General features: G+C 38.3%; 1 protein-coding gene across 8 annotated transcripts in view; it reads right to left on the bottom strand.

The window, feature by feature from the left end:
- Nucleotides 1-27,099, bottom strand: part of MELK (maternal embryonic leucine zipper kinase) — a 96,619-nt gene that overhangs the window by 7,338 nt on the left and 62,182 nt on the right. For 7 of the 8 annotated variants that reach the window (XM_038552833.1, XM_038552827.1, XM_038552834.1 and 4 more), the window contains 6 exons: nt 25,354-25,440; nt 18,124-18,255; nt 13,555-13,677; nt 9,039-9,270; nt 4,658-4,754; nt 3,468-3,636 (listed from right to left, as the gene is read on the bottom strand). In XM_038552833.1, the coding sequence (XP_038408761.1) occupies nt 3,468-3,636; nt 4,658-4,754; nt 9,039-9,270; nt 13,555-13,677; nt 18,124-18,255; nt 25,354-25,440 (840 nt within the window). The remainder of the gene's footprint in view (nt 1-3,467; nt 3,637-4,657; nt 4,755-9,038; nt 9,271-13,554; nt 13,678-18,123; nt 18,256-25,353; nt 25,441-27,099) is intronic. The other variant, XM_038552830.1, reaches the window with a different exon arrangement.

The raw sequence follows: 27,099 nt of genomic DNA, 5'->3' as shown, positions 1-27,099 counted from the left end.
CGCATCCTGGGCCAAAGGCAGGCACTAAACCGCTGCGCCACCCAGGGATCCCCTAATACTGCATCTTTAAGCTTCTTCACATTTCTTTCAACTGTGAATGGCTCCATGTACAGTATATTTTGTGCATAGGTTTTGATAAATTTTAACTTTTTATAATATATTTGTTTATATCTTATGGTAGTAAATGATAAAATAGACTAATATCTACATTTATCTTATGCATTTATGACATACCTTTTTAATTTTTTTTAATATTTCTAGGCTATGCAGTTTTTGAGTTTTTCCAAAGTGTCATAAATCCCCCCAAATTTTCCTAACCTATTTGGTTTTTTTTTTTTTTTTTTTACCTATTTGTTGAAAAAATACACCACACTCAAAGTGACCCACACGGTTCAAAACCATGTTGTTCGACGGTCAACTACATTTTTATTTTAGTATTTGCATATTTGTTCCAATCTCATTTAAAAAAATATAACTAGGGCAGCCCAGGTGGCTCAGTGGTTTAGCACCACCTTCAGCCCAGGGCCTGATCCTGGAGACCCTGGGATCGAGTCCCACATCAGGCCCCCTGCATGGAGCCTGTTTCTCCCTCTACCTGTGTCTCTGCCTCTCTGTGTCTCTCATGAATAAATAAATAAAATCTTTAAAAAAAAAAAGTAAAGAAAAGAAAAGAAAAGAAAAAGAAAAAAAAGAAAAAGAAAAAAAAATACAACTAGCAAAAACTAATAAATTATAGTTTCTTTAAAAATAATTCAAGGGGCTCCTGGTTGGCTCAGTCAGTCAAGCATCTAACTCTTGATTTTGGCTCAGGTCATGACCTCAGAATTGTGAGACCACACCCAGTGTCAGGCTCCACACTCAGCAGAGTCTGCTTGAAAATTCTCTCCCTCTCTCCCTCTCTCTTCCTTTCTTTTTCCCTCTCTCTCTTCTCTCCCCCTCTCCCCCCACTTGCATATACATGTTTTTATCTCCCTCTCTAAAATAAATAAATAAAACTTTAAAAAAATCTTAAAAAATAAACCCAAGTTTTTAAAACCTTAGTCACCTTGATTGTGGTGATAGCTTCACAGGTGTCTATATAATGCCAAAGTATATTAATCATCCATTTCTAATATGTATAGTTTAGTTATGTCAATTATACCTCTATAAATCTTTTTTTTTTTTTTTAAAGAGTCACTATAAAGAAAATGCCAGTACAGATGATATGCCAACATGAAGGTGAGTTAAATGACTACAGTTTAGGGACACAGCTTCATGTTATAAAAGCAATGACAGGGCTGTCTGTCTCCTGGGTCCCCATCTAGGGCTGTTTCACCAAACTAAATTGGCTTTGTCAAGATAATAATAAGAACACTTCCAAATCACAATTTTAGTGATTCTTTTTGTAAAATAATTAATCCTAGTTTATCTATTTAAATTTGATTTTTACAGAGCGCTTCCTACAAGAGGGCTTAGCTACATATGGTTTGCTAGCTTAACAAACAAGGTATTCTTTGTACCATCCTTTTATGCTTTCTGTGAGTTTAAAATTTTTTAATATAAGAAGTAGGGAGGAAAAAATGAAACTAATTCCCTAAAGCAAGCCATGCAGTTCTCAAAAACTTAAAGCTTTATAAAGGGTTAAAGATCCAAAGTTAGGTCAAGTTTCCAGTATTAGGTGTATGCTAATTAGGACTGCGGTTCTGCTCCATTGGGGTTAAAATGCTCAACACATGGATAGAAACAATGCTACTCAAACACTGGAACACCTTCTATAATATATAATAGAGTGTTTCACGTGCATCTCACAGAGACAGCTTTCTTCATATCCCAGGCCTGCGAAGTTGTTGGGGTAGAAATTATCTCCAGTTTTTACAAACGAGGAAATTGAGGCCATCACAAATAAAATGACTTATCCAAGCTACATAGGATGAAGCTGAGGCTAGAACCATCTTCTCATTCCCAACCTATATCCTGGAAGTATTAGGGAATACCTGGAAAGCTAACTAACACAGCAGTTCCTACTGGAAAATGCATTCAGATTCCAAACAATTTATACAGGTAAACGTTTTTAGGATATTATCCATCAGTATTTGGTAACTGCTTAGCTTCTCAATAATGTACATGATTGGACATGTTTCCTTAATTTTATCTAATGTTTTTCAGGGAAATGACACTATGGTTTTCTTAATCCCAATGTCAGGTTTGAAATATTTCATAACTGTCTCCATCTAGAGAAATCTTAGAACAATAAGACAAAATATACCTAATAAATAGCCATGTGCAAACTTCTCAGTTCAAGTTATTCAAGTTCAACAAGGCAACAAATATTAATGTACAAATAACTCCTATCTTCTTTTTTTTCTAAAGATTTTATTTATTTATTCATGACAGACACAGAGAGAGAGAGAGAGAGGCAGAGACACAGGCAGAGGGAGAAGCAGCCTCCATTCAGGGAGCCTGATATGGGACTCGATTCTGGGTCTCCAGGATCACGCCCTGGGCCAAAAGCAGCACTAAACTGCTGAGCCACCCGGGATACCCTTCTTCTACTTTAAAACAGGACATAAATGAACATCCCCCCCGAACCACACTCCTGCCCAACAGTTCACCAATTTCCTTCCCCAAACCTGCCCAGGTTTGCTCCAAATGAGAGTCTCAGTGCAAAAACTAACCAGACTCATTCCCCAAACCACAGGAACAGTGCCATCTGCTCTGCCTTCCTTCGTGCCCCACACCTCTTGGAACATGTTTTTATACAGCACAGAGCAACAACTCTGCCGTCTTCATGGCCACTCCACCAGATCCTCGGTGACACAAGCTGTATCTTATTCATACCTTTATCTTTTACTTCCCCCGAACAAAAATGTCATTCATTAGATGTTTGAAGAAATGCAGAGAGAATTTCAGAGAGTAAGAAGGACTTGAGACCCACTAATAACCTCTTTTTCCTTTCCTTTAAAACCTCTTTTTCCTTTCCTTGAAAATACTGTCCATACCACTGACATATTAAGGCTTTTAAAGCATAATAGGACTATCAAACGAGGTCCAAACCTGTTAGGCCTGTGAAGACCTGCCAGCCTACTTTCCTAGTCTATTGCTCACTATTTTCTTCACATACATCACACTCAAAGTTCCAATTCACTTCCCATGCATTCAAATATTTGTGAGGGCCTACAAAGGTACCCACATGTCAGGGACTCTTCTATAGGCCAGAGATATAAGAATTAAGCTAATATCTGCCCCATGTTTCCCCAACTCCATGTTGCCTTTGTGATTAATCGCTATACCTAAGTATTTGCATTATAGTTATTTGCTCCTTGAAAGGAATTTACCTCTGCATCCTCAAAGCCCACTGCATTAAAACGCATGAAATAAAAAATTATCAATTCATTCAATTTAGTACTTCTTTTATAAAAAAAAAAAAAAAAAAGTCCAGTTAGCAGTCAGCTTCAGAAATCCATATTGCAGAATTCAAGTTCACTTACCTTTAGTCTTCTTGGCCCATCTTTGGCAGAGCCCTTCTTTTTGCTCCTGGTAAGCACAGTGATAACCTTATCCAACCCCCTTTCAAGGCTCCCAAACACTTTGGTTCCTTTTCTTTTTGGAGTGTCCTCTACATGTGCTTGGTTGAGATCTAGTTCCACTGAGCGACATCTTAAAAAAAAAAAAAATTTTTTTAAAACCCATGAGTAAAGAAGGACCTCCTGCCAGTTGGAACTTTCACAGGACACTCGAGTATACCAAGGCCAGACCACCTCATTCCTTAGGGAGCACTAAAGCCATTTCCCACTGGAATGAAGCCATCACTCCACCTCTGGGCCAACTGTCACTTGGCAAAACTATTTTGCCCCTAGCCTTTTATTAAAAGTCAATATACAGAAAAGTTGAGTGAGTAGCACACCAAACATCCACATATCCTCTTAGATTCAACAGCTGTTAATATTTTATCACATTTTATCACATTTTCTTTCTCTACTTATATAGATAAGTAAATATATTAAATATATATACATCTTTCCTGAACTATCTGAAAATACCTGCCTGAAGACATATGAAACTTCACCCTGAAACCAATGAATAAGGACACATAACCAGTGAATAAGGACATTTTCTACATAACCAAAATACCAACACAACATCAAGAAATTTAATAATGATGCCATAGTACTGTTTAATATCTAGTTCACAGTCTAATTTCCTCAATTGTCCTCAAAATGGATCCTGCTTTTAAAAATAGCTGTAAAAGACAAGGAAGGGTCACCAATGCTATAGAACTGTCCATATAAAAGGAATGAGTTTTCTTTGAAACTTTCATTGGTATCTTTACTATTTGGGCAACTGCTATCTGTGAGTGGATGTCTATATTCTACTGGCAGAAGCATGGGAAAAGATGAGCCTCAAAAATGGTATTATGTGTCTGGGCCCAGGGCCACTGTTTCCAAGCCTGCTGTATGTCAAGGTGCCTGCCAGTCCTACTCCTGATGAGTTTCAGAATTCTATCCCACAAGGAAGGCAGCAGCAACAGCTCCAGGAGTGGCCATAGACCATCGTCATTCTGCTAAACATTCCTACATTTATACAATGGTTTGTTACTTTAATCAGGTTTATCATACATGAAAAAAGGAAATCTGGTTACATATACTGAGGATCAAAGAATAAAAAACAGAATACTTACCTCCTCTCAGGGCTAATGACACCTGTCATTAACTTCTCTGTCCCTGCTGAATTTATTGGCATTTTAATTGGGGTTTCTTTCAGGCACTGGTTTCTAGCTATTAGAAAAACAAGAAACACAAACCATATGCAGGTGACATATTATGGTTTCAAAACTTCTATCAATAACACATACATCACTTATTCATTGATTCAGAAATATTGTAATCACTTGGCCAGTGCTGTTAAGGTTCTAATTATTTAAAGAAATGTTTCATGTGATTTATAATAAAAAACAAAATCATTTTGCTTTGCATGTGTGGCTCCTCTTTTCCTTCATTGCGAAATGAAGGCCATGCTTAAATTCCTATTTTAAATATTATATGACAAATTTAAATAGATCACATTAATACAGATTTTATGACTACTGATTCTCCTTTTTTTTTTTTAATTTTTATTTATTTATTTATGATAGTCACAGAGAGAGAGAGAAAGAGGCAGAGACACAGGCAGAGGGAGAAGCAGGCTCCATGCACCGGGAGCCCAATGTGGGATTTGATCCCAGGTCTCCAGGATCGCGCCCTGGGCCAAAGGCAGGCGCTAAACTGCTGCGCCACCCAGGGATCCCTGATTCTCCTTTTTTTTAAAAAGAAAAGATTTTAGGGAGAAGAAATGTGTGGGAAATATCAGAAAGGGAGACAGAACGTAAAGATTGCTAACTCTGGGAAACGAACTAGGGGTGGTAGAAGGGGAGGAGGGCGGGGGGTGGGAGTGAATGGGTGACGGGCACTGGGGGTTATTCTGTATGTTAGTAAATTGAACACCAATAAAAAATAAATTAAAAAAAAAGATTTTATTTATTTATTCATGAGAGACACAGAGAAAGAGGCAGAGACATAGGCAGAGGGAGAAGCAGACTCCCTGCAGGGAGCCTAATGCAGGACTCAATCCTAGTACCCCAGGATCATAACCCGAGTCAAAGGCAGATGCTCAACCACTGAGCCACCCAGGTGCCCTGATACTTTCTATAAATAAAAATCAACCTGTACTTATACAAGAATCCAATTTATCCTTCTAAGTGAAATAGTATTGAGAAGTGTTAATTCAATTCCTAATCCTACTCAACTCCTGTTAGGCAAAGAAAACAGTCCCTGTGAAGGCTTGACAAAAGTTATTAAACAGCTTTGGCTATTTTTATATTCCCTATTCTAGAATTTTGTGCTTGATTCTAGTAGGGTATCTGTATCCAGTTTCTGACAAATTCACAATAACAAATCTGGTTACCAATGATTAGCTAACTTTCTGTTTATGATCTAAAAGTTACATACCCTTTAGAAATAATAATACTTTATAAGTATATGATATCAAGTTTTTTAAAAGCCTTTTGTTTTTCTTTATGACTATTCAGTACTATTTTCACTGGTTCCACAAGAACAAGAAAAGATCACTGAAAGGGTATCTCTGAAAATAGTTTTCATCTTGGTATACAAAGAGTATCTACTACTATACATAGTTAATCTTTGATAAACTGTCACTTACTGGATTGTACAAGGTTCAGAAAAGTGATTAATGCTAATGTCAAAAATGACTCAGAGTAAAAGTCAAATGCAAAGCGCTAATGAAAACTATCAGTCGGAGCTTCAGCTATTAGCTTCCGTGGATGGCTCTTGTGATTAAAGAAAAATAGCCAATAATTCCCTTTTGACCAACACAATTTTTGTCACAGGGATAAGACATGCAAACTGATGACACTTTAAGACTAAATTCCAAACTATCCAAATGTCAAAACCTTCAGAACTACATAAAAAGTTAAAAAAACACAGGGGCACTTGGGCAGCTCAGTCGGCTGAGCAGCTGACTTGATTTCAGCAAGTCACAATCTCGGGGTTCTGGGACTGAGTCACATGTCGGGCTCCAGGCTCAGAGAACAGTCTGCTGGAGGATTATCTCTCCCTCTGCCCTTCTTCCCACTGCATAAACGCATGTACATGCACACACATACAAATACTCTCTCTAAAAAATAAATGAATAAATCTTAAAAAAAAATTTAAGTTAAAGCATACACACACACAGAGTAACAGAAGGGATTATAAACATTCAAAGGCTTAAAAAAAAGGCCTCAATAGCTAAAGTCCATCTTATCTTACTACCCAACTCCCTGACTCACAAAGGATGTTGTAGCTCTATTAACAAATAACAGAAGAGGAACACCCCTCATTAGAAAAAAAAACGCAATAGCAGCTACTACTAAGGTCCCACTATATCCAAGGTTATCTCACTGAAACCTCATAACAACACCAGGCAGCCACAAATGCTTATCACAGCAAACTAGCCTCACAATTCTGGGGAAAGCGTTGTCTGAGCTGATGAATGAGAAGGCCATTAACATAATAATAGAACTCCCAATAAATATTCTGGCAAAGTTTTTCATACTTTCTTTATAAGAAATAGAGCTCTGGGGGATCCCTGGGTGGCTCAGCGGTTTGGCGCCTGCCTTCAGCCCAGGGCGTGATCCTGGAGTCCCGGGATGGATTCCCACGTCAGGCTCCCTGCATGGAGCCCGCTTCTCCCTCTGCCTGTATCTCTGCCTCTCTCTCTCTCTCTCTCTCTCTGTGTGTCTCTCATGAATGAACAAATGAAATCTTAAAAAAAAAAAAAAAGAAAGAAAGAAATAGAGCTCTGGAACTGGCTATCAGCCACATTAGTAAACTGAAAGCACAAGGGAAGGATGTGATTTAACAGCAGTTCACATGGCAGTCTCAGAATTTGGGTTCATGAGGCTCTTATATAAATTTTTTTTATTTTTTATTTTATTTTATTTATTTATGATAGGCACACAGTGAGAGAGAGAGAGGCAGAGACACAGGCAGAGGGAGAAGCAGGCTCCATGCACCGGGAGCCCGACGTGGGATTTGATCCCGGGTCTCCGGGATCATGCCCTGGGCCAAAGGCAGGCGCCAAACCGCTGCGCCACCCAGGGATCCCGAGGCTCTTAATATAAAACAAGTAGGTTAGGGACTCCTGGGTGGCTCAGACAATTAAGTCTCTGACTCTAGATTTTGGCTCAGGTCATTGATCTCAGGGTCATGAGATCAAGCTTCATGTTGGGCTCTGTGCTGAGTATGGAGCCTGCTTGAGATTCTCTCTCTCCCTCTCTGTCTGCTCCTCCCACTTGCACTTTCTCTCTCTCTCAAAATCAAGAGAAGGTCACAATTGCTGGAAATACGGCCAAAAGTTTAGGGGTCATTTTAATGTGACAGACTATATTACAGTAAATAAAACCCCTCAGGGGGATCCCTGGTGGCTCAGTGGTTTAGCACCTGCCTTTAGCCCAGGGCACAATCCTGGAGTCCAGGGATCGAGTCCTGCGTTGGGCTCCCAGCATGGAGCCTGCTTCCCCCTCTGCCTGTGTCTCTGCCTCTCTCTCTCTCTCTCTCTCTCTCTCTATGTCTATCATGAATCAATAAATAAAATCTTTAAAAATAAATACATACATACATACATACCCCTCAGGCTCTCTCTAATTTTTTGTATTCCTTCATTCAACAGGTATAGTCCCACCACACACAAGGCAATGGGAATCTACTATGCACCAGACAATAAACACGGCTCCTCCTAGACTACACTATGCTGCCATAAACACAGCAGACAATCTCTACTCTTGTGACACTTACCGTCTCATCCTTGAGACTTGGTACTAGAGGAGACTTGGTACTAGAAAACTGGGTTCAGTTCTAAGCACTGTCTTAAGAGGCACAATGACAAAACAGAACATGCCCAAATAAGGCCAGGAAGAAAACAGTGAGGTGTCATAAAGGAAACAGCTTATATAACTGGTGATGACTGAGCTGACCAGGAAACCAAAGGTAATGAGAAAGTTGTAACATCCGGACACAGATCTAGATATCTAGAAGGACATCACAGGTCTCTCCTGTCCGCTGGAATATGGGCAAGGAGCAGGATCAGATCCCAGAACTGGAGAGCTAGACGAGTAAGAAGGGCTCAGCAGAGACTTCAGCTTTAGCCATGATAAGTAGAGGCAAAGGAGAAAGCAAGTCTAACCCTGGATATATGACCTCGGGCAAATCATTCTTCTGAGGTTCAGGTTCTTCAGCTGTGAAAAAGGCAGGTGGATGAAATGAGCTCTAACTTGCCTCTTGGTTTTGATATTCTATGATGCTATGATTCAATTCTATATATGTGAAAAAAAGAAAAAATTCACTTAAGAAAAATTAGAAGTTGACTAATATGCTTTCATTTCAATCAATGCAATTAACATGATAAAGAAGCAGAAATTCCTTAGAGCAATGCTAGTCATTTCTGACCTGCTCTAAGTTTATTTAGATGGTAAGAAGAACGGAATTTGAAGTATGTTGCCACTGATTAGTCCATATAGCAAATACCTTTTGAGGGTGTAGTGTAATGATTTGGTGTACAGAGTATTTCTCTCTTATACTGGCTCTTATTAACTGGAGTCTTTGGCTCAGGAAATACAAAGCAGTCATCATCCTTTACAGCAGACTTAGGCATATATACATTCTCTTTGTTCTTTAATTTATCAGCAGATGCTCTGCATAATACTGGAGTTAATGATTTAGATTCCAGACCATTTGATTCTGTCCAATGCTTGGCAAACTGGGAAAAAAAAAAAAAGTTACTGGATAAAGCACACTGACAAAGAAAAAATGTCAATTTCTCTACAACGTGCCTTAATCATTTGCAAATTACCTTGCATCATTTTTATTAAAATGAAATACTCTCAAAAGGATATTATTGGCAATACCAGGGAGTTTGAAAATGTATATTCAGTTCTCTTTAGTACATGTAGATTACTTTAGTCTGTTCTATTGACATATCATTTCAACATGTTTCAGGCTAAATGTTAAATCAAATATAACCAGATCTCAGGCAATACTGAGAATGGCCACAAATAAATCCCTAAGAACTATTTCCCATGCCTAGATTGCCATGGTTTGTCTCTAGTATGTACCAAAAAATCAAAGTTTAGTCAATGATTAGAGCAGAAAAACCGTGTTAAAATACTCTAATGGAAAAGTTGGATACTAAATATTTAATCCTTTTGAATTTATGGTTGAGCTTGCAAAAAAATAAGGAAAATCCTCAGAGGCTAAACTAAAAAGAGGAGCATGAATCCAGAGACATAATGAAGGCCAAAACTGTCCTAGCTCCAAGGGCACCTATCTACTCTATCTTGGATAACTAACAGCATGGGCTATATATAACAGCCATGGAAACCTTAGAGTATGCAAGGTGGTAAGTTACAACCAAACCTCTCAAAAAAAGCCAGATTGGGCTACAGCTAAAATGAAAGGGTGAATTAAATATAAATCTGTCCTGGAAAGGAGTTGGCGTGAAATGTGTCTGGCCTGGCCTTGGCTCTAGAGAAGCAAAAATCTCCTTTAATAATTTGTAATTTCAAAAAATAATAATAATAATAATTTGTAATTTCACATAGGTTTGAGTACCAAATTCATACTACCTGCATGGCCCCCCCTGCATTCAAGGAAAATATAATCCCTAGCTCTTAAAAAAACATTCCAGGAGGAGACCACCTGGGTGGCTCAGTCAGGTAAGTGTTTGCCTTTGGCTCAGGTCATGATCCCTGGGGTCCTGGGATCGAGCCCTACTTTGGGCTCCCTGCTCAGTGGGAGTCTGCTTCTCCCTCTCCCTCTGACCCTCCACCTACTCATGCACTCTCTCACTTGCTCTCTCTCTCTCTCTCATAAATAAATAAAATCTTTTTTAAAAAAATTCCAAAGAATAAAAAAGGAACACATCCCAATTCATTTTAGAAGTCTAATATAATCACAATACCAAAATCAGATAAGATTAATACAAAATGGAATGGAATACAAGGAGAGGAAAGTCTTTCATTATTCGACATTGTTCTATATTGTTTGAATGTTTTATAAGATGAATATACCTATGTATTACTTCTGTAATAACAAAATTAAATTTTTCAAAAGAAAAAAAGGTATAAGAGAAAGAAAATTATAGGCCAATTTCATTTAAGAACATAGAAGCAAAAATTCTGAACAAAATGTTAGCAAACAAAACCAAACAATGTATTAAAAAAAAATAGTTAACTGGGCTTACGTAAAGAATACAAGACTGGTTTAACATCAAAATTGTTGATATACAACAAACTACCTTAACTAATGAAAGGAACAAAAATAGATGATTATTTCAATAGGTAAATCTTAATCAATCTGTTTTCTGCAACAGAGATTTGTGATTTTTAAACAAATCTTAGCAAACCAGGACTAAATGAAAAACATGTCTTAATCTGAAAAATAAGAGATGGGGAGGTGCAGTGGGGAGAGCAGAAGAATGACAAAGAGGGGGAGAGGGAGAAAAAGAGTGTGGAGGGGAAGAAGGTATAAGAGGGAGAGAGAGAAAACAAACATATTTAATGATAAAAGCAGCATTTTTTTTTTTTTTTTTTTACAGTTGGGAAGAACACAGAGTGTCTGCTATATTGCTAGGTCTACTGAATATAGTAATAAAAGAGAGAATATTAAAGGCATGAGAATTAGAAAGGAAGAAAAAAAACTGTCATCCATAGATGATATACTTTTCTATATAGAACACTCAAAAAATATACAGACGGGAGTCTGGGTGGCTCAGCTGGTTAAACCTCTGACTGTTGTTGTTTTTGAAGATTTTATTTATTTATTTGAGAGAGAGAGAAAAAACAGGAGCGGGGGGGGGGGGGCGGGGGAGCCGCAGAGAGAGAGAGAGAGAGAGAGAGAGAGAAAAGGGAAAAGCAGACTCCCTACTGAGCAGGGAGCCCAATGTGGGGCTTGATCCCAGGATCGTGGAATCATGACCTGATCCAAAGGCAGATGTTCAACCCACTGAGCCACCCAGGTGCCCTGACTCTTCGTTTTGGCTCAGGTTGTGATCTCAGGGTTGTGAAATCAAGCCCTGCATCAGGTTCCCTGCTCAGCATGGAGTCTGCTTAAGATTCTCTCCCTCTCCTTCTGCCCTTTCCCCAACCCCCACCCCAACCCCACCATCCTCCACCCCACACTAACACACTCACTCTCAAACAAACGAATAAGCAAACAACATAAGAACTTAAGAGTTTAGGAAAGTTGAATATAAGATCAATAAACAAAAATCAATTTTATATCTATACACCAGTAGCAGAAAATGTGATTTTAAAAAACCTACCATTTCCAATAGCAATAAAAAAATAAGAGTACTTAGGAATAAATCTAATAAAAAATACAAGCCTTTTTTGGGAAAATGTATAAGACTTTATTGAAAGCAACTACCTAAAACCTAATAAATGAAGAGATTTACTGTTTAAGGGTAGTGGGATCTGAGGGTCCAGATTTCAATTTCTACCAAGTTGAATCTTTTTTTTTTTCCAGGTTGAATCTTAAATTCAATGTAATTTCAATTTTTCAGTGTCCATGAAATTTGTCAGAATGATTCTAACATGTGTATGAAAATGCAAAGGGGCAAGAATAATAGCCAAAACATTCCTAAAGAAGAATAAGATGGGAGGAAATTGGCCAACCAACAGAAGAACAATTATAAAATTTAAGTAATTAAGAAGTATAGTATTGGTGAAAATAAACCAATAAAACAAAATATAGCCCAGAAACAGACACAACTCCTACAACAACTTGATATATGATTGAAGAATCACTGAAGACATGGTGGTGAAAGAGTTGACTTTTCAACAGTGGAGATATAACTTTATACTCACTAGATTAGAAACTATTTAAATATTAAATAGCTAAAAATATCAATATTAATAAATATGTGGAACAATGGGAACACTCTTCTGCTGGTTGAAGTAAAATTAATACAACCACTTTGGGGGAAAAATTGGCTGGTAAAGTTGAAGATACTCATTCCACTCCTAAGTATACACACAATAGGACTCTTACACATATGTAACAGGCCTTGCTGTGCACCAGAGTTAGCATAGTAGGTCCCGGCTGGAAGCTGGGAACTCAGGTTTTAGAAAGTTCCAAACACTGTTGGGATAAGTCTGTTTGCACAGCTGGGGCACCAAACCTTGCTGTACTAGGCTGTATAGACTACAAGCAGTGTGATTAATGATGAACAGCAGCTTTCCTTCTAGCAATCTAGAATTTCTGTAATTATGACTGATTATACCGACAAAGAGAGCCTGTGTAACCAGCCCCCAGTAAAAACTCCGGATTCTAAGTCTCTAGTGTGATTCTCTGAGCAGAAACATGCATACCTGCTCCTGCATTTCACTACTGTAGGAAGGAGTACACTCCTTGTGGCCCCCTCAGAGAGAGCAGAGGAGTAACATTCACTGTACATCCACTAAGTTCAACAAACACCAAGTAAGATTTAAAAAAAAAAATCATCAGAAGGAGAAAAAAACAAATCAGTTGCTTCTCTGAGTTGGGAGGAATATGGAGTTGACTACAAAGACGCATGAGGGAATTTGAGGGTGCAACAGAACTGTTCTTAATTTTGATGAAGGTTACATGGTATGCATTTGTCAAAACACACAGAATCATACATTAAAATGGTGAATCATTAACTATATGTAAGCTATATCTTATTTTTGGAGAGGGTAGGGCAGGAGAGGGGAGAGGAGAAGAAGGAAGGGGAGGGCAGGAGAGGGGAGTAAAAAGACAAGAAAAGCAAAAAGAGGAGCAGGAAAATGCTCCAAAATGGAATCTTGGCTTTCTTCAACTTGGAAATAACTGGCTTCCCTTCCGTTTATATTCCAACAATTTCTCATTAATGTTTTCAATGATTTAGGAATTCATTAAATTCACAAGCACATACACAATACTGCATATTACACAGAACTACTACTATACATATCACATTAGAGTCTGGATGTTTTTATAATTAAGATAACATATACTGCTTTAAATAGTAATACAAATAACCAACCTGTGGTGTTTGTGGAGTGGCCACACCTGTTGATGAACTGTCTCCACACCAGTCATAGTCTATCAATCCAGCCACACAGTTTTCATCACTTGTTGTCATATCTTCTAGACTCAGATTCTTTGACTATTGAAAATCAGAAGAGTTTAGAGACAACACCATCATGATTCAATTTTTAAAAGAGTATGTTCAAGGCAAAGGGCAAGGCCCTGACGCAGAAACAAAGCAGAGATAATATACTGAAGGAGCTCACCATTAAAGGACTACTACTCAGCCATAAAAAAAAAAAAAAAGAAAAGAAATCTTGCCATTTTCAAGGACTGTGGATGGAACTAGAGGATATTACTTAAGCTAAGTGAAATAAGTCAATCAGAGAGACAATTATTATATGATCTCACTCGTGTGCGGTATTTAAGAAACAAAACAGGATCATAGGGGAGAGAGGAAAAAATAAAACAAGATGAAATCAGAGAGGGAGACAGAGAGAAAAGACACTTAATCGTAGGAAACAAATTGAGGGTCACTGGAGGGGAGGTGGGAAGGAGATGGGATAACTGGGTGATGAATACTGGAGACAGCATATGATATAATGAGCACTGGGTATTACATAAGACTGATGAATCACTGACCTCTACCTCGGAAACAAATAATATATGCTAATTAATTGAATTTAAATTTAAAAAATTTAAATTATAGTCACGTCAGTGACTTATCCTATCTTGTTTAAAAATCAATGGTTCCCATTACCTATAGCATAACCCTAGTTATAACCCTAGCATACCTAGTCTAACCCTTCTGATATGACATTTCAAGGTTCTCTACAATCTAGATCCCCCGTACCCTCCCAGATCACTTCCTCCTCCTCTTCCTCTCACCTTTCCCCTACTTGACCTCTCCATCTTAACTAAAGTCTGGTGACTGCCAACAGACATATCAAGCACAGTTAGGTGCCTCAGATTTTGCTAATTTATTTACCCTGCCTTGAATACTGTGTTCCTTCTTTTCCATTTTTTTCTAGACTTGACCACAGATCCAGCTTGGATCACCTATGGTGATCACTCCCTTCCTAGAGCCACTAGAGCACACCTCTAGGCCCTTATTGGCACCCATCAGCTACTATTCCAGTATAGTGTTATCTTTATGTATGTTTTGCATCAACTTAACTGTTACAGAGCAAGCATAGGCCTGAAAATGCTAATGATATGTTGATGATACAGTCTTCTGTGCTTCTTGGATCAGACTGTATTATTGTTTCACTGAAAACACCATCTATTAATTAATAGTTCAGGATTACCTACTTTCTTATAAATAATACCCCAGAAAAAAAAGGGATTTTATCAAGGGGGAGAAGAGTACAAAGGAACCTTGTTTCACATTTCAATGATTTGCATAAAACCAGAAAACAACCTAAAATTTGATTTCTGCTCCATTTTTTGTCATTAAAATGTCTGCCTACCATAAAAATTGATTAAATAACATAAATGCCCAAATAATTACATGATCAGGGTCAATGCTCATTAGTTGAAAGAGAAGAGTAAGCATCTTCCCAGATTGTTTCCGTTTGAGTACTTCATAAATGTTATAAGCAGATGAATTGAGATCAGACCAATCAGATATAAGAAAATTCAGTGACTTAGGAAAATGTCTCATGCCTATTAACTAAGGTATCATAAATGTAAAAATTTAGCTGAAGTTTATTAATAAGGTTTATTATAAATTAATATATATCATTGTATATAATTTAATATAAAATTAATTATAAGTACAGACTTATCTAATTCCTTTCTGAAACTACCTTGATCAGAAACAGAGTTCATGGGACACCTGGGTGGCTCAGTGGTTGAGCATCTGCCCTTGGCTCAGGTCATCGTCCCAGGGTCCTGGGATCCAGTCCTGCAGCAGGATCCCCATAGGGGGCCTACTTCTCCCTCTGCCTATGTCTCTGCCTCTCTCTCTGTGTCTCTAATGAATAAAATAAATAAAATCTTAAAAAAGAAAAGAAAAGAACAGAGTTCATGATTTTGTATCCTCCTGGACCTAAAGGTATTCATTTCAGCCTGAGAGATTAAAGGGTCCAGCAATGTAGGCAGGATGAGTGACAGGACAACTCATGAAGTCCATGGGTAAAAGATCTGTCTGGGCATGGGGTATTCACCAATCCAATAAAACTCTTCAAGAACAGACAAGAGGGACAGACACCTGGGTGGCTCAGTGGTTGAGCATCAGCCTTTGGCTCAGGGTGTGATCCTGGAGTCCTGGGATCAAGTCCCGCATCAGGGTCCCTGCACAGGACCGGCTTCTCCTCCTTCTGCCCATGTCTCTACCTCTGTGTGTCTCTCGTTAATAAATAAAAATAAAATCTTAAAAAAAAAAAAGAACAGACAAGAAAACCCAACCCAGGAATAACATTATCTCACTTCAGAGATTCCTTTACATAACAGCTACTGACACTTTTAATGCTTAGTTTGGTCAAAAGATCAACTAGGGAAGGAAGAAGGGACTGGCAGGATCTGGGAAGAACAGAAGATCCCTTATATCTGCAGCAGATGATTGACAAGTACCAAAAAGAGAGTTCTAAATGAAGCAGTAGGGACGCCTGGGTGACTCAGTGGTTGAGCGTCTGCCTTTGGCTCAGGGCATGATCCTGGAGTCCCGGAATCGAGTCCCACATTAGGCTTCCTACATGGAGCCTGCTTCTCCCTCTGCCTGTGTCTCTGCCTCTCTCTCTCTCTGTGTCTCTCATGAATGAATGAATGAATGAATGAATGAATGAATGAATAAATAAATAAATAAATAAATAAATAATTTTAAGGAAAAATAAAATAAATGAAGCGGTAAAGCAAATCAGGGGGGTCAGAGGGAGATTAAACACAAGATCATTAAAAAGGTGGCCTTTTTTTTCTTTTTAACAGTTTTGAGTCCTAAAGGAATAAAATCGCCTCACCTACACAGTCATTTGGGCTATAATGGATTCTGTAAAAAGAACTAATTACCTCTCTCTGAGAATAGTAAAAGTACAATTTCCTAGTGCTGGAATAACTTAAATTGCAACCTAAATTAATCAAAGGGAAGATTTACTATATTACAAAGTTCCAAACCCAGCCAGCAAAGGATTTGGAAGGCAGGATTTTAGATAACAAAGAATCAGACAGAAGACAAAGACTAATCTTAGGAATGATACAGTGCTTCCAAAAATGTAAAGCTTTTGCACCATTCTAAATGTTCATGACAAAGAAAAATGAGACAAAGGAGACAAAAATAAAAAAAAAATAATATGGTCACCACAAATTCATACAAGAAATTTGAGTTACATAAGCTATAATTACTTCTCAAAACAAAACCTAAACAATCAACACAAATGAATATCAAAATATTCATTAAATTATTTTATGTGGTACAAAGTATAATATATCCCCCTTCAGAAATCTTAACAATTTTTTTTATTTATTTTTATTTTTTTTAATTTATTTTTTATTGGTGTTCAATTTACTAACATACAGAATAACCCCCAGTGCCCGTCACCCATTCACTCCCACCCCCCGCCCTCCTCCCCTTCTACCACCCCTAGTTCGTTTCCCAGAGTTAGCAGTCTTTACGTTCTGTCTCCCTTTCTGATATTTCCCACACATTTCTTCCCCCTTCCCTTATATTCCCTTTCACTATTATTTATATTCCCCAAATGAATGAGAACATATAATGTTTGTCCTTCTCCGACTGGCTTACTTCACTCAGCATAATACCCTCCAGTTCCATCCACGTTGAAACGCCGGGACACCTGCACCCCGATGTTTATAGCAGCAATGGCCACAATAGCCAAACTGTGGAAGGAGCCTCGGTGTCCAACGAAAGATGAATGGATAAAGAAGATGTGGTTTATGTATACAATGGAATATTACTCAGCTATTAGAAATGAGAAATCTTAACAATTTTTAAAATTTTTATCCATGATGCAGTAATATGGTATCTTTTAAAAGCACTTGTAGGAAAAAATAAATAAATAAATAAATAAATAAATAAATAAATAAATAAATAAATAAAAGCACTTGTAGGGATCCCTGGGTGGCGCAGCGGTTTAGCGCCTGCCCTTTGGCCCAGAGCACGATCCTAGAGACCCGAGATCGAATCCCACGTCAGGCTCCCGGTGCATGGAGCCTGCTTCTCCCTCTGCCTATGTCTCTGCCTCTCTCTCTCTCTCTGTGTGTGACTATCATAAATAAATTTAAAAAAAAAATAAAAAATAAAAGCACTTGTATATACATAAATTACATAAATAAACATACTAAAAAGGACCGGAAAGATACAGTCAAATTAAACCTACAGGAGGTAGGTTCATGGATAAGTTCTATTTCCTTTAGCTTATCTGTGGCTTAAAATTTTTCTACAACAATCAGAAATTACTTTTGTGAAAAACAGAGGGGAGGAGAGGATTAGTTCAATGCCATGTAAAAACTCTTATTTTTAGAGTTGTATATAATAAATTTTTTAAAAGATTCTCCCTCTCCCTATTCCCCCCTTTAAAAAAAAAAAAAAAAAAAAAGCAGCGAGTGTTCACACAAAAGGTCTGACATTTACCTTGATGTTTGTGAATGGGGTAGCACTGGCTAGTCCACAGGAAAAAGAAGGAAGCCTTAAGCGAACTGGTTTTCCCCGAGCCTTCTTGGCTAGAAGCAGAAGATAGGTAGCAGTGAGGTGATCATACTGCCACTGGAAAAAAAAATAAAATCAATTTATTTAGAAGACTAAAGTTGTTTTTCGAAATAATGTTTTATTTTAATTTTTTTTTCCATTCAAAGAAATTGCAATCTCTTATACCATCTCTCTCTCTCTCTCTCTCTCTCTCTCACACACACACACACACACACACACACACACACAGAGTTTCTGTTCCTCAGAGGGAACCACCTTTAAATACTTTTAGTATTTCTACTGTTTCTATGTTGTTTATATAGCTTTAAATTTTTTTTCAGCTTCACATATTATCTGTGAATTTCCTAGTATCAAAAATAAGGATTTAGTTCTACTACAACTCCTTCCTGCCCTATACATTCTTCCTCCTTGCATCCTCCTACTATAATTTTATCGCAATTTTTAGTTAAATCAATATTTACACTATTATGATTATATAAATAGTATTCACTACTGAGTAGGGGGAATGTTCAAATACTTAATTGGTACCCTGAACAGAGGGGGAGTAGGGTACCCTGAACTGAGAGGTGAGGCACCTTTGCCATGACAATTATTAACCTTTTAATCACTGGGTCCTAAGGAGGTGCCCAGGAGACCTAAGGGAGGTAAGAGATAACAGGGAGGGCACTCAGAGTAGGAGTTCTTTATCAATGAGTAGATAAATATTCTAATATCTTACCAGTACAGAACTGCAGCTAAACTATGCAGGGTGCTACTCTTGCATTTCTTTCCTTTGTATCTTGGTTTTTCCCAAAATTAAACATAAAAAAGAGGCAGTTACTTATCTTACTAATTCAACTCCACACTCTCCAGCACTCTTTACCTTCTCAGCATGTCCATACACACCAGCTAATCTGTTCCCTCTTCCATTGCCCTTTTGAAGATATTCCATGTCTGCATTCCTTGCTCCACTCTGGACTGGCTTCTTTTTCAACCTGCAACTCAACTATCAGTCTAGGGATGCCCTTCATCTCTAATCTACAAAGTGTCCCTAGTTTCCCTGATTCCAAATATTCCTCTTTCTTCTTTTGGTGGAATAGCTCCTCCAGTAACTTTCTGAGGTGGATGAATGGGAGGTAAATTTGCGTGATCCTGCACATCTGATAAATGACTGCATTCCATCCTCACACTTGATTCTAGTTTGGCTGAGTACAGAATTCTAGGATGATAATAATTTTCATAGTTCTGAAAATATTATTCCATGGTCTTCTCATTTCTTTTCTTTTCTTTTTTTTAAGATTTTATTTATTTATTCATGAGAGACAGAGAGAGAAGCAGAGACATAGGCAGAGGGAGGAAGTAGGCTCCCCACAGAGGATTGAGCCCTACTCAATCCTGGTACTCCAGGATCACACCCTGAGTCAAAGGGAACCGCTCAACTGCTGAGCCACCCAGGTGTCCCAGGTCTTCTCACTTCTAGTACAGCTACTGAAAAATCCAGTCTTTCTGACTCCAAGCCTTTCTTTATGATCTTTTGGGTGCTTTTTTAGTCTCTGGAAACTTTTTGGATATTCTCTTTCCCCTGGTTTTCTGAAATTTTCTGTGGATCTATTTTCATTCATATCTCCAAACCCTGGCTAAGCCCCTTCATTCTTAAAAACTCAGTTCTACTAACTTAGAAACCATCCGTTCTGGAATATTTTTTCTTCTTGTATTATTTCTTTGATGCTTTCTTCCCTTCCCTCCTTTCTTCTGTTGTATCTTCCTGCAACTTCTATTATTTGTATGTTGGACCTTTCTTACCCATTCTGTTCTATTTATGCATCTCTTTGTCTTTAGATTCTACTTTTGAAAGATTTCCCTTTAATTTTATTCTCAATCATTTCTACTAAGCTTTTCATTTCTGTGGTCATATCTTAAATTTTCAAGTGCTATCTCTTGAAATGTTCCTGTTTAGTCATTTTATTCTTATTTCAAAAAAGAAATAGCTTCTCTTACCTCTGAGAATATTATCATTTCTAGGCATTTTCTTCCACTCCCTGCATTATCTTTTATTTCTGAGTATATTTGCTTTTCTTCCTTCTCCCCGCCTCACCACCCCTGCCATTTGTTTTGATCTCTGATTTTCATTTTAGAGGCTTTCCTCAAATGTCTGGTAATCTTTGGCTGCCTGTCTCTATTTAAAGGTAAAGAATTACAAAGCACAGCTAACTAAAGGCTCTATGCATAGTTTGAGGCTGCTTATCACCTTCAGGGCTTCTCTCTATGGTAAACAGACAGAAATCTTAACTCCCAATCACTGGTATAGTAGGTCCTCTCTCTTGGCTCTTCCCCAGAACTGAATCTTCCAATATTTTCCCCACCCCCACTGCAAACAGGATAAAATCCTGGGTCTAGCATTCTAAGAGTTGAATAGGGAAGGTGGTTAAGTGGTTCACTACTGAGTATGAAGACCACATGTGTCCACGTATCCATTTCAGAATGGCTCATCACCCCTACCCCTGAGCTGTATATGGTGCACAAGTGCTTCTTGTTCAATGTTTCCCATCTTCTGCTAGGGTAAGGAAGAGATGGCAGTCATGCAGCATAAGGTAGAGAAAGGGACCTTGAGTCCAATTGCTTCTAATACAGACTTTCAACTGATCCTCCTGTTTTCTACCCTACTTACTTCCCTAACTTCAGAGGTTCCTAGTATTTCTGGTTCCTAAGCCTAGGGATCTAATCACTTATTTTCTTTTCCCCCTTGCAGGCACTTAGCTCTCAGCTTTCTCTAAAACGCTATGTCAGATGCCATTTATCTATTTTATAACTCCCCCAATGTTATTGACGTTACTTTTTGTCTCCTCTTTTATTCTCATCATCTTTGTGAATTTTTTATCTTTTTAGCTCTTTATTATTATTTTAGTGAGGTTTTAGGAAGCAGTGGATATAAATATATCTGTTCAATCCACCACGTATAACTCAAAGTTTCTAAGTATGTACTCATAAGACTAAGTAACTCTTTACCCTACTAGAGTGTTAAAGTTTAATAATATTGAATAATATTTAATACATGTATGTATCTCCTCACAAGGCACATGATCCAAAGGGGACTACTACCAAAAAGGTGTAAATAAAAACTGTTTGTTTGTTTGAAGATTTTTTTATTCATGAGAGACACAGAAAGAGACAGAGAAATATGTAGATGGAGAAGCAGGCTCCCCATGAGGAGCCTGATGTGAGATTTGATCCCAGGACCCTGGAATCATGACCCAAGTCAAAGGCAGGCGCTCAACCACTGAGCCACTCAGGTGTCCCAAAAACTGTTTTTATTAATACATTTCATCAGTTAATATTTTAGATGGCCACAATCATCGGGTATGCTTTGAAATTTATATAATGGACCTATCAATCTAGTGGAAGAAGTATATAATACTGTGATAAATTATCACAGAATGTGGCTTTTAATCCAAACAGGATGAGTTGGAAAGAAGGACAGAAAGTTTCTTAGAGAAAGTACTTGGGAGTGGGTAAACACCATGAGTCACAATCTCTCTCCAGTACGACAGTCCTACCCTTTTGAAAGAGATGCCATAAACTGATTACAGACAATGGCTCAGAAACATGTTGCCTCTTGTTTATCAACAACGGTATGGCACAATCCAGGCATTGTAAACAATACCTGGACAGTTTTAGATGGAGTCCTCTAAAACTGCCTAAGAGTTTTATAACTCTAACCCCTCTTTATCCCTAAGCAAAAAGGCATCCTTTTTATGACTTTTGCCATAGCTACTGCACACTACTCATTACAAGTAGATACACGGGGGAGTTATGTTCAATAACAGATTAATCGGCATATTAGTTACGCTTTCAGTGCTGCCAACTACAAGTCTAACACAACCAATGCCTCCCTTATCTTTTAAGCAGCTCCCTGTTTTGAAAGTCAAATGTCGGGATCCCTGGGTGGCGCAGCGGTTTAGCGCCTGCCTTTGGCCCAGGGCGCGATCCTGGAGACCCGGGATCGAATCCCACGTCAGGCTCCCGGTGCATGGAGCCTGCTTCTCCCTCTGCCTATGTCTCTGCCTCTCTCTCTCTCTCTCTCTGTGTGACTATCATAAATAAATGAAAAAAAAAAAAATTGAAAGTCAAATGTCTGAAAGTGAAGCAATAGGTTTACCTATCATAAAGAAGGTTCCATTTCTTTTTTCTTTTTTTAATTTTTATTTATGGTAGTCAGAGAGAGAGAGAGAGAGAGAGGCAGAGATACAGGCGGAGGGAGAAGCAGGCTCCAAGCACCGGGAGCCCGACGTGAGACTCGATCCCGGGTCCCCAGGATCGTGCCCTGGGCCAAAGGCAGGCGCTAAACTGCTGCGCCACCCAGGGGTCCCAGAAGGTTCCATTTCTAAAAAACAAAACATTTAAAAATCCCCAGTTATTGTTCACACAGGCTACATGTTAAAGAACTACCCAGGCACCTGGGCTGAGGACAGATAGTTACTGGTACAGAGTGTTTGAGAAATTGAGGAATGGCTCACTATCCTTCTCCTGACTTTGGTCGTGAGGCCCTCAATCTTTAAACTTCTGCCACCAGAATACATGGGGATTTGCACTGCAGGGGTGGGGGAAGGGGCTGGTGGGAATAGGTTCTCATATGCACATGTAATCCTCAATGAAGACCCTCGACCAGATGATGGGCTGCTCCCACAATCCACAGCCACTCACAGTTGGAAGAATTGGGGGAAAATAAGGAAAGCAATCAGGTGGAAGGAAGCTCTAGTACCACTACTAGGAGTCTCAAGAGGGCTACAGTGAGATAGGTCAAAATCAAAACACATACGAAACTCTAACTTCTGCATATCAAAAGCAGTTTAAGAGTGCTCATGTATAGGGGTGCCTAGGTGGCTCAGTCAGTTAAGTGTCTAACTTTGGCCCAGGTCATGATCACAAGGTCCTGGGATCCAGCCCTGCATCAGGCTCCGGGCTCAGTGGGCATCTGATTCTCCCTCTTTCTCTGCCCCTACTCCCATTCACGTTCTCTCTTTCTCAAATAAATAAGATCTTAAAAACAAAGGATTCTCATGTATATGATATAGAGGAGTTCTAGGACTCAAATATTTGAGAATAATATTGTTTCTGTCTCTGCACAAAGATCAACAGTACCACTATGAATCACACTAAACTCAACTCTCTGTCCTAACTAGCCCCCAAAATAAAGGCAAAGCTCCCAAAGTGCCAGAAAAAGTTTAACAGACCACAGCTGACCTAAAATCTTTTTCTGTATCAGAATTAGACAATTCCTATTTCCATTCCACTCATAAGTTTGTAATTTGTATGTAAAGATCACATAAAGGATACCAATTTAAGAACTTTTTTTCAATAGTTCTTGAAATTCCCATGTGGGGCTCAAACTCATGACCCCAAGATCAAGACCTGAGCTGAGATCAAGAGCCAGACACCCAACCAAGCCACTCAGGTGCCCCACTAAGTATATTACTTTTAAGATTCAGATTTTAAAAGTCTGTGGATCTCACATCAAATTTTTTCTCATAAAAAACAAAAAACAGGATGTCAGGACTAGCTTTGAAATACCGTAGTTAAAAAGGACAGATGGGAGAGGGAGCTGGAATACAGATAAAACAGCAAAACATCATTAACTGTTGAAACCTGATCTCAGCATGGAAGATCTCTGTTAAGCAATTCTACTTTTGTAGGTGTTTGAAAATTTCTAGAATCAAGTTTTTTAATTATTTTAAGATTTTTATTTATTTATTTGAGAGAACGAGAGAGATCACAAGCAGGGGGAAGCACAGAAGGGGAAGCAGACTCCCCACTGAGCAGGGAACCCAACATGGGACTTAATCCCAGGACCCTGGGATCATAACCTAAGCTAAAGGCAGACATCAACTGAGCCACCCAGGTGCCCTAAAATAAAAATTTTAAAAGAGGGGCAGGTGGGGGGGAGCTACGGAGCGGAAAAAGAGATTTATTTAAAAAAAAATAAACCCGCGGAAGACATGAAAAAAAAATTTTTTAAAGAAATCTTAGTATCTGAAGATTATATTTCAGATACATATTCAGAAATATAGAAGACTATATTTCAGATACATAAGATTTCTAGTCTTTCATCCTAAAAAAAGTCTTATTTTTTTAAAGTTACTTAAATGGAAACTTCAGACTTTCATTATAAAAGACCTTGCAGCAATTCCCAATTCTTGCTATTCCTTTAAAGGCATTATCTGGGGCCTCTTGGTAGCTCAGTTAATTATGCCTCTCCCTTTTACTCAGGTAAAAGGTAAGGGTGATCTTAAGGTCCTAGGATCGCCCCATTCACGTGGGACTCCCTGCTCAGTGGGGAGTCTGCTTCTCCCTCTCTCTCAAATAAATAAATAAAATCTTTAAAAAAATAAAATAAAGGCATTATCCATGAAAAACTAAATTATCATTCTGTTTTCCAAACACATTCCCTGAACCTTTATTACATCATTCAAAATAAATCCTTTATATCTCCTCACTGAAAAGAACTGTGGCTTAGCAAAGCTTTGTTTAGTAAAAAAATATTTACTTATGGCCTTTACCTTGCCAATTAGAAAAGAGAAAAAACACAAATCATAGTTGATGAACAGTACTGAACCAGCAGCAAAGTTAGGCACAATCTCTGCCTATCAGGTTAGATTATACTCAAAGTCAGCTGTGAGTGCCTCTATCTCTAGGAAAAAAAATCTCGAGATTAAGCATCTGAAAGAGCTAAAACAATCTAACACAGAAATCATGATAATGATTTCATGGTATTTGGTTCATAGCTTAAGGGTGATGTGATGCTATGGGGTTGCTTTTAGGTAAGACGAAAAGTGCTTTGCCTTTACCTATTCCTACAGCAAAATCATAGTTCCATGTTAGAGAATTTCAAGGAGTAAAATAAGAACTCCGTCAATTCTCCATGGACTAGTTTCTTCTGTTGCTTCATTTTTCTCCCACTATAATATTCTGTAATCAATGTCATTTTTAAGAGGATATCCAGCATATATGAGTAAAGAACGGAGTGAAAATCACACATAAATATAATATTTACACCCATGAAAAAAATCACAGGTTTGAAAAACAGTATATTATTTTTAATGTACTTTATCAATACATTTATTGTATCAATAAAGAATAAAACAAAAAATACTATTCTCAAATTCATGTTGTATTTCTTACCAGTGAAATTAAATCCTCCATTGTTTGCCTGTTATTTCTGTGATGTACAGAAAGTTCTGTTATGCAATCCTCATCGAGGTGAATAATCTACAAAAAAAATTACAAACTTTATTAACAAAAAATTACAAATATATTTATTGCTTTCAAATCTTAAAATTAGCATAATTGCTTTGTAAAATCAATACCAATATGTAAAAATAACAAGAGTTCATCAAATTCTTTTTTTTTTTTGAGTTCATCAAATTCTTAAGTAAGAATAAACATTCTTCATAATTTTTAAAGATATTAGCAGGTGAAAATAAGCAGTTCAAGAAGAGGAAGTTTTGGGCAGCCCAGGTGGCTCAGCGGTTTAGTGCCGCCTTCAGTCCAGGGTGTGATCCTGGAGACCTGGGATCGAGTCCCACCTCAGGCTCCCTGCATGGAGTCTGCTTCTCCTTCTGCCTGTGTCTGTGCCTCTCTCTCCTCTCTCTCTCTCTCTCTCTCTCTCTCCTCTCTGTGTGTGTCTCATGAATAAATAAATAAATCTTTAAAAAAAAAAAAAAAAGAAGAGGAAGTTTTGCTTAGCCCTTTACATTCCATCATCATATGATTGTTAAAATTATGTGATAAGCCAAGGCACTATGTCCTCCTTCCCTGCTGTAAGACCTGTAGGCATTTTCATCAAGGAACAGTCATCTAGGCACTAACATCAGTGGCTATACAACAGACTGGTAAAAGAATGGCTCAGACTTGTAGCGCAATGCACCTCAAGCTACATTTGGGTTTAGCACCAATCCAAGGAGCCCTCATGATGCTGAGGGTACTAGCAAAGCACAATTTTAAAAAGTAAAATAGTCTCTAGACTAACTTTATTTTGCTTAAGGAAAGAAATTATCCAAGTATCCTGATCCATTCATGAAGGATCAGAAATAGGTTCTGAGAACCGAACACAAATCACTGAGAACCAAAAGGTCAAAGGGCTTAGACTGAACCCAGAACAGGAGTTCAGAAGATCACAGTGTTCAGAAGATCACAGTGGAAGAGATTCATACAGAATGTAATTTAAAAGTTATCTTTACCATGTATGAATCCTTTTCACAACAGCCCCAATAAGCAATCTTTCACTTCTGCCCTAAGTCCTCCTCACCAGGAGCAGATCAGCTGGGAGGGCTTGCTTCTCCAATCTGTCTCCTAAGATCTGTCTGCCTACAATCTCCATTCAGGGAGTCAGTACAATCTGACGGCTAACAGGCTTTGGAATTAGAAAGACCTTGGTTTGGGGATCCCTGGGTGGCGCAGCGGTTTGGCGCCTGCCTTTGGCCCAGGGCGCGATCCTGGAGACCCGGGATTGAGTCCCACGTCGGGCTCCTGGTGCATGGAGCCTGCTTCTCCCTCTGCCTGTGTCTCTGCCTCTCTCTCTCTCTCTCTGTGTGTGACTATCATAAATAAATTAAAAAAAAAAAAAAAAAAAAAGAAAGACCTTGGTTTGAATTGTGAAGTCACTAAATAACTGTATGACCTTGCATAGATACTTCTCGGAGCCTCAGTTCCATCATCTGTAAAATAAAAATAGAACCCACCTTGCAATCCATGTTATGTTGATAGGCTCGTACAACATCTAAATAGAATAGACCCTCAAAAAATTATTAGTAACAGTTGTTTTACTTCCTCTTTGATGAAGAGCTTTTCAAAAATTTGAATATTCCTATTACAACCAACCTGTCCTTGCCAAGTTTTCTCTTTTCCAGTTTCTTTAACCACCATTCC

This window comes from Canis lupus, chromosome 11 (assembly GCF_011100685.1).
Source record: "Canis lupus familiaris isolate Mischka breed German Shepherd chromosome 11, alternate assembly UU_Cfam_GSD_1.0, whole genome shotgun sequence".
Classification (NCBI taxonomy): domain Eukaryota; kingdom Metazoa; phylum Chordata; class Mammalia; order Carnivora; family Canidae; genus Canis; species Canis lupus.
This window is presented reverse-complemented; position numbering and strand designations above follow the sequence as displayed.